The following is a 7,189-nucleotide window of genomic DNA, read 5'->3' on the forward strand; positions in this document are numbered from 1 at the left end:
TAAATTATTAATACAAGTAGCTCCCTACTAAAAACGGGGCAGCGCTATGTGGATGATAATAGCTCAGTACATTTCTATTTTGGTAGAGCCCCCCCTTTAACGCTCCCCTACATTACCCTGCACGCAGCGTTTCCCTGTTCTGCGCTGTTGATGTTCGGGAGGGAACGTTGGAGATTTCATACCATCTAATACACAGACACCTTCGTAAAAAAAAACAGAAATACATTTAATATTAGACGATATAACAGCAGTGCGAGACGTGGCGGCACAGTCCTGTGCGCGGGGGAGCGGTCCTATAATGAGGGGATGGGCAGCCCGGCGTGAGGGGGCAGAGGCAGGGGCGGAAGGAAGAAGGATTTCAGCTTGTTGGACATGGCCGCGATCTCCGGATCCTGGGACTCGAAGGATTTCACCAGACGAGCGAAGCGGAGGACACCTGTAACAAGACCCAGAGCGGAAGTGAAGGAGTCGACTCCACCATGAATTAACCCCTGCCTGGCCATGAGGTCGAGACGCTGCTCCCCACAGTTCATGGTCTTCTGTGGTGACATCATGCAATCAAGTGACATCATCAGTAGAAGATGGGGGTTGTCTAAGCTCAGATCAATTACTTTACAGGCGTTGGATAATAAATATATCAATACGAGATCAGTGGGGGTCTGAAACCAGCACCCCCGACCAATCAGCTGCCTGCACCCCCTCTGCGGTTGCCGATCAGCACAGGACCGGACCCCGTATAGTTGCCGTTCTCGGGTATTGCAGCCTAGATCATTCAGTTTAATGGGAACTGAGCTGCAGTAGCAGGGAATGACCACTACACGGTGTCCGGCGCTGTCCTGCTCCATTGTACATTGCACCCCAGTAATCTGATACTGATGACCGGTCCCAAGAGAAGATCCCCCTATCTCAGTCCAGCACAGCCCCTCTGATTGATTGTTCTTCACCCCAAGAAGACACGTACCCTCCCCGTCTGGGCTGAATCCGTAGTTCTGCAGCACCTCTTGTTGGATCTGTACCGCTGCGGGGAGCAGAAGCTGCAGCACCTTCCCCAGGTCATTCCCTGAATTCTCTCTGGCTTCTTCCAGGCGGGCGCTGCCGGTGGGAGACTGCAAAGCGTCCAGCACCTCCCCTAACGCCTCTGCAAGGGAAATAAGAGTCAGTCAGGGGGGGAAGGGGGAAAGAGAGGGGGGACAGAGACCGAGAGGGGGGACAGAAATGGGGACAGAGGAGGGGGGCAGACACGGTGAAGGGGATAGAGACCGAGAGGGGGACAGAGAAAGAGAGACAGAGACAGGGACCGAGAAGGAGAGAGGGGGACTGAGACTGTGAAGGGGACAGAGACGGGGAACAGAGATGGAGTCAGGGACAGAGACGGTGGGGAAAGAGAGAGGGACCAAGAGGGGGACAGAAAAAAGAGAGGGACAGAGAGAGGGGGGAGACTGAAACAGTGAAAGGGACAGAGATGGAGCCAGGCACAGTGAGGGGGACAAAGGCCAAGAAAGGGACAGAGACAGGGGACAGAGATGAAGCGAGGGACAGAGAGGGAGACAGAGATGGAGCGAGGGACAGACTGGGAGAGAGATGGAGCGAGGGACAGAGAGGGGGACAGAGACGGAGAAAGGGACAGAGACTGGGGACAGAGATGGCGCGAGGGACAGAGATGGAGCGAGGGACAGACTGGGAGAGGGACAGAGAGGGGGACAGAGATGGAGCGAGGGACAGAGATGAAGCGAGGGACAGAGAGGGGGACAGAGATGGAGCGAGGGACAGACTGGGAGAGGGACAGAGAGGGGGACAGAGATGGAGCGAGGGACAGAGATGAAGCGAGGGACAGAGAGGGGGACAGAGATGGAGCGAGGGACAGAGATGAAGCGAGGGACAGAGAGGGGGACAGAGATGGAGCGAGGGACAGACTGGGAGAGGGACAGAGAGGGGGACAGAGATGGAGCGAGGGACAGACTGGGAGAGGGACAGAGAGGGGGACAGAGATGGAGCGAGGGACAGACTGGGAGAGGGACAGAGAGGGGGACAGAGATGGAGCGAGGGACAGACTGGGAGAGGGACAGAGAGGGGGACAGAGATGGAGCGAGGGACAGAGATGAAGCGAGGGACAGAGAGGGGGACAGAGATGGAGCGAGGGACAGACTGGGAGAGGGACAGAGAGGGGGACAGAGATGGAGCGAGGGACAGACTGGGAGAGGGACAGAGATGGGGACAGAGATGAAGCGAGGGACAGAGATGAAGCGAGGGACAGACTGGGAGGGAGACAGAGAGGGAGACAGAGAGGGAGACAGATGGGGACAGAGATGGAGCGAGGGACAGAGAGGGGGTTGAGGACAGATAGAGGAGATCTAGATTTTTTTCATTTGGCTTTCATTAAAAATGTGACACTGCCTTCTGTATCTTATGCGCTGATGGGATATATTGCTGCCTATAAGGTGAGGTAACTGAGGACACGTCAGTGAGCGTCTTCTGCTCGTCTGACAGATTGTTATTTTTTATTTTTCTGATCTGGGAGGCGCTCACTAGACTCCCCAATATTGGAAACGACTGATGGCGTCACCCCCAAAGCAGAGGGGCGGCCACACGCCGATACGCCCCATCACACGTCACCTCACCGACCTTTCACCTGCTCCAGGCTGAGGGTGACATTCTGTGCGGGGGCGGCCGGTCTCTGCAGGCTGGACATGGCGCTGCCCTGAGGACTGCAGCCGCTGCTGTGGAGATCTGATGGGCGCTCCAGCTTATCTCACCCGCCGGCTCTGTGCAGTGTGTGTATACCGGAGCGGCCCTCAGCTCTATGGTGTCACAACGACCGGGGGAGACGCAGCGAGAGAGCGCCCTCTAGCGACAGGAGGAGCAGCTGCAGCTGTAAATAGCGACAGAAGAGAGGAATGTGAGCGCGCCCTCTGCCGGCGGGAGGTGGAGCTGCACCTGTAAATAGTGACAGAAGTGAGCGCGCCCTCTGCCGGCGGGAGATGGAGCTGCACCTGTAAATAGTGACAGAAGAGAGGAGAAACGTGAGCGCGCCCTCTAGCGACAGGAGGAGCAGCTGCAGCTGTAAATAGCGAGAGAAGAGAGGAGAAACGTGAGCGCGCCCTCTAGCGACAGGAGGAGGAGCTGCAGCTGTAAATAGCGAGAGAAGAGAGGAGAAACGTGAGCGCGCCCTCTAGCGACAGGAGGAGGAGCTGCAGCTGTAAATAGAGGAGAAACGTGAGCGCGCCCTCTGCCGGCGGAAGGTGGAGCTGCACCTGTAAATAGAGGAGAAACGTGAGCGCGCCCTCTGCCGACAGGAGGAGGAGCTGTACCTGTAAATAGTGACAGAAGAGAAACGTGAGCGCGCCCTCTGCCGACAGGAGGAGGAGCTGCACCTGTAAATAGCGAGAGGAGAGAGAAAGGTGAGCGCGCCCTCTGCCGGCGGGAGGAGGAGCTGCACCTGTAAATAGTGACAGAAGAGAGGAGAAACGTGATCGCGCCCTCTGGCGGCGGGAGGAGGAGCTGCACCTGTAAATAGTGACAGAAGAGAGGAGAAACGTGAGCGCGCCCTCTAGCGACAGGAGGAGGAGCTGCAGCTGTAAATAGAGGAGAAACGTGAGCGCGCCCTCTGCCGACAGGAGGAGGAGCTGCACCTGTAAATAGTGACAGAAGAGAGGAGAAACGTGATCGCGCCCTCTAGCGACAGGAGGAGGAGCTGCACCTGTAAATAGCGAGAGAAGAGAGGAGAAACGTGAGCGCGCCCTCTGCCGGCGGGAGGAGGAGCTGCACCTGTAAATAGCGAGAGAAGAGAGGAGAAACGTGAGCGCGCCCTCTGGCGGCGGGAGGAGGAGCTGCACCTGTAAATAGTGACAGATGAGAGGAGAAACGTGAGCGCGCCCTCTGCCGGCGGGAGGTGGAGCTGCACCTGTAAATAGTGACAGATGAGAGGAGAAACGTGAGCGCGCCCTCTGCCGGCGGGAGGTGGAGCTGCACCTGTAAATAGTGACAGAGGAGAGGAGAAACGTGAGCGCGCCCTCTGGCGGCGGGAGGTGGACTCAGCACCAGTTGCGGGATGACGTCACTCTGCTGCACATCACTGCGGGGAGAGACTGTAGAGTCAGACGCTTGCAGCAATCATTCATATTAATGGAGAAATGCAGTTCTATTTTTCACCAGTAGAGGGCGGCTCCTGTTTCCAGGAACCTTCTAGACAAATAGCAAAAGAGCTATAAAACCTGCAGCGCCTGCTACAGGCCGCGACCCAGGGAAGGACACCACCTAGCTAAGCCGCGGAGACTGCACATTAGGACGCGGCTGTCCATAGAGGCTCCCTCACTGTCTCTATGGAGCCGGCCGCCATGATTTCAATGATAAATGTAGGAAGAAATATCAAATATAGGGTGAAAAATTGCTGCAGAATCATCCGGGATCATATGCAGATTACTAAGCGCTCATTGGCTGTTCAAAATGGTGGGCGTTCCTGTCTGTCGGCCGAGAATGCAGGCGTGTCTTCTCGTTCTGTTGCTAGGAGACGGGAGCAGGACCTCCTGCGGCAGAGGGGCGGGGCCTGTCCTCGCGTGACTTGTCTCCGCCGGCGGCTCCTGAGCAGATAGTGTCACTGCTGAGCACGGCCCGGAGGACTACAACTCCCAGCATTCCCTCACTCCTGATATTACACTGTTCACTGGAGAACAAGTACTCGCACTATGCTCCACAGTGTAGATAAACAAGTATGATAAAATGACTCGGGCCAGGCATGATGGGAGTTGTAGGTGCAGCAGGTTGGAACACAGAGACTTGAGGTTCACTGAGACCCCCACACTCAATAAGGGGGTCCCACATCCCCTACTAGACCGCATGTTATAGGGGATCTGTGGATGATGCTCTGTTATGGGGGATCTGCGGATGACGCTCTGTTATGGGGGATCTGTGGATGACGCTCTGTTATGGGGGATCTGCGGATGATGCTCTGTTATGGGGGATCTGTGGATGACGCTCTGTTATGGGGGATCTATGGATGATGCTCTGTTATGGGGGATCTGTGGATGATGCTCTGTTATGGGGGATCTATGGATGATGCTCTGTTATGGGGGATCTGTGGATGATGCTCTGTTATGGGGGATCTGTGGATGATGCTCTGTTATGGGGGATCTGTGGATGATGCTCTGTTATGGGGGATCTGTGGATGATGCTCTGTTATGGGGGATCTGTGGATGACGCTCTGTTATGGGGGATCTGTGGATGACGCTCTGTTATAGGGGATCTGTGGATGACGCTCTGTTATGGAGGATCTGTGGATGACGCTCTGTTATGGGGGATCTGTGGCTGACACTCTGTTATGGGGGATCTGTGGATGACGCTCTTTTATGGGGGATCTATGGATGATGCTCTGTTATGGGGGATCTGTGGATGATGCTCTGTTATGGGGGATCTGTGGATGACGCTCTGTTATAGGGGATCTGTGGATGACGCTCTGTTATGGGGGATCTGTGGATGACGCTCTGTTATGGGGGATCTGTGGATGATGCTCTGTTATAGGGGATCTGTGGATGACGCTCTGTTTTGGGGGATCTGTGGATGACGCTCTGTTATGGGGGATCTGCAGATGACGCTCTGTTATGGGGGATCTGCAGATGACGCTCTGTTATGGGGGATCTGTGGATGACGCTCTGTTATGGGGGATCTGCGGGTGACGCTCTGTTATGGGGGATCTGCGGGTGACGCTCTGTTATGGGGGATCTGTGGATGACGCTCTGTTATAGGGGATCTGTGGATGACGCTCTGTTATAGGGGATCTGCGGGTGACGCTCTGTTATGGGGGATCTGCGGGTGACGCTCTGTTATGGGGGATCTGCGGGTGACGCTCTGTTATGGGGGATCTGTGGATGACGCTCTGTTATGGGGATCTGTGGATGATGCTCTGTTATGGGGGATCTGCGGGTGACGCTCTGTTATGGGGGATCTGCGGGTGACGCTCTGTTATGGGGGATCTGTGGATGACGCTCTGTTATGGGGGATCTGTGGATGATGCTCTGTTATGGGGGATCTGTGGATGACGCTCTGGTATGGGGGATCTGTGGATGAAGCTCTTATGGCGGATCTGTGGATGACGCTCTGTTATGGGGGATCTGTGGATGACGCTCTGTTATGGGGGATCTGTGGATGACGCTCTGTTATGGGGGATCTGTGGATGACGCTCTGTTATGGGGGATCTGTGGAGGACGATGTTATGGGGGATCTGTGGATGACGCTCTGTTATGGGGGATCTGTGGATGACGCTCTGTTATGGGGGATCTGTGGATGATGCTCTGTTATGGGGGATCTGTGGCTGACGCTCTGTTATGGCGGATCTGTGGATGATGCTCTGTTATGGGGGATCTGTGGATGACGATCTGTTATGGGGGATCTGTGGAGGACGCTGTTATGGGGATCTGAGGATGACGCTCTGTTATGGGGGATCTGTGGATGACGCTCTGTTATGGGGGATCTGTGGAGGACGCTGTTATGGGGATCTGTGGATGACGCTCTGTTATGGGGGATCTGGATGACGCTCTGTTATGGGGGATCTGGGGATGACGCTCTCTTATGGGGGATCTGTGGATGACGCTCTCTTATGGGGGATCTGGGGATGACGCTCTGTTATGGGGGATCTGCGGGTGACGCTCTGTTATGGGGGATCTGCGGGTGACGCTCTGTTATGGGGGATCTGCGGGTGACGCTCTGTTATGGGGGATCTGCGGGTGACGCTCTGTTATGGGGGAATCTGTGGATGACGCTCTGTTATGGAGGATCTGTGGATGACGCTCTGTTATGGGGGATCTGTGGATGACGCTCTGGTATGGGGGATCTGTGGATGAAGCTCTTATGGGGGATCTATGGATGATGCTCTGTTATGGGGGATCTGTGGATGATGCTCTGTTATGGGTGATCTGTGGATGTTGCTCTGTTATGGCGGATCTGTGGATGATGCTCTGTTATGGGTGATCTGTAGATGACGCTCTGTTATGGGGGATCTGTAGATGACGCTCTGTTATGGGGATCTGTGGATGACGTTCTGTTATGGGGGATCTGTAGATGACGCTCTGTTATGGGGGATCTATGGATGACGCTCTGTTATGGGGGATCTGTAGATGACGCTCTGTTATGGGGGATCTGCGGGTGACGTTCTGTTATGGCGGATCTGTGGATGACGCTCTGTTATGGGGGATCTGTG

At 55.4% G+C, this 7,189-nt stretch overlaps 1 protein-coding gene and 1 non-coding gene across 2 annotated transcripts; both read right to left on the reverse strand.

Moving 5' to 3' along the window:
• Nucleotides 1-205: 205 nt before the first annotated feature.
• On the reverse strand, nt 206-2,831 carry C5H12orf57 (chromosome 5 C12orf57 homolog). The gene is made up of 3 exons (XM_075352207.1): nt 2,623-2,831; nt 962-1,138; nt 206-436 (listed from the first exon to the last, which is right to left on the reverse strand). The coding sequence occupies exons 1-3, from the start codon at nt 2,687-2,689 to the stop codon at nt 294-296; spliced, it is 387 nt and encodes a 128-aa protein (XP_075208322.1). The 5' UTR covers nt 2,690-2,831; the 3' UTR covers nt 206-293.
• A 1,326-nt stretch (nt 2,832-4,157) lies between these two features.
• Nucleotides 4,158-4,213, reverse strand: LOC142313585 (U7 small nuclear RNA). Its single transcript, XR_012754572.1, has one exon. It is a non-coding gene; the product is annotated as a U7 small nuclear RNA (small nuclear RNA).
• Nucleotides 4,214-7,189: the final 2,976 nt, after the last annotated feature.

This window comes from Anomaloglossus baeobatrachus, chromosome 5, assembly GCF_048569485.1.
Source record: "Anomaloglossus baeobatrachus isolate aAnoBae1 chromosome 5, aAnoBae1.hap1, whole genome shotgun sequence".
In the NCBI taxonomy this organism is placed as follows: Eukaryota; Metazoa; Chordata; class Amphibia; order Anura; family Aromobatidae; genus Anomaloglossus; species Anomaloglossus baeobatrachus.

Coding starts and splice junctions, on each gene's coding strand:
- C5H12orf57 (XM_075352207.1), bottom strand. CDS start 2,689: ATGTCCAGCCTGCAGAGACCGGCCGCCCCCGCACAGAATGTCACCCTC. Junction 1,139..2,622: donor CAGCCTGGAGCAGGTGAAAG/GTCGGTGAGGTG, acceptor TTTCCCTTGCAG/AGGCGTTAGGGGAGGTGCTG. Junction 437..961: donor ATTCAGCCCAGACGGGGAGG/GTACGTGTCTTC, acceptor GTCTTGTTACAG/GTGTCCTCCGCTTCGCTCGT.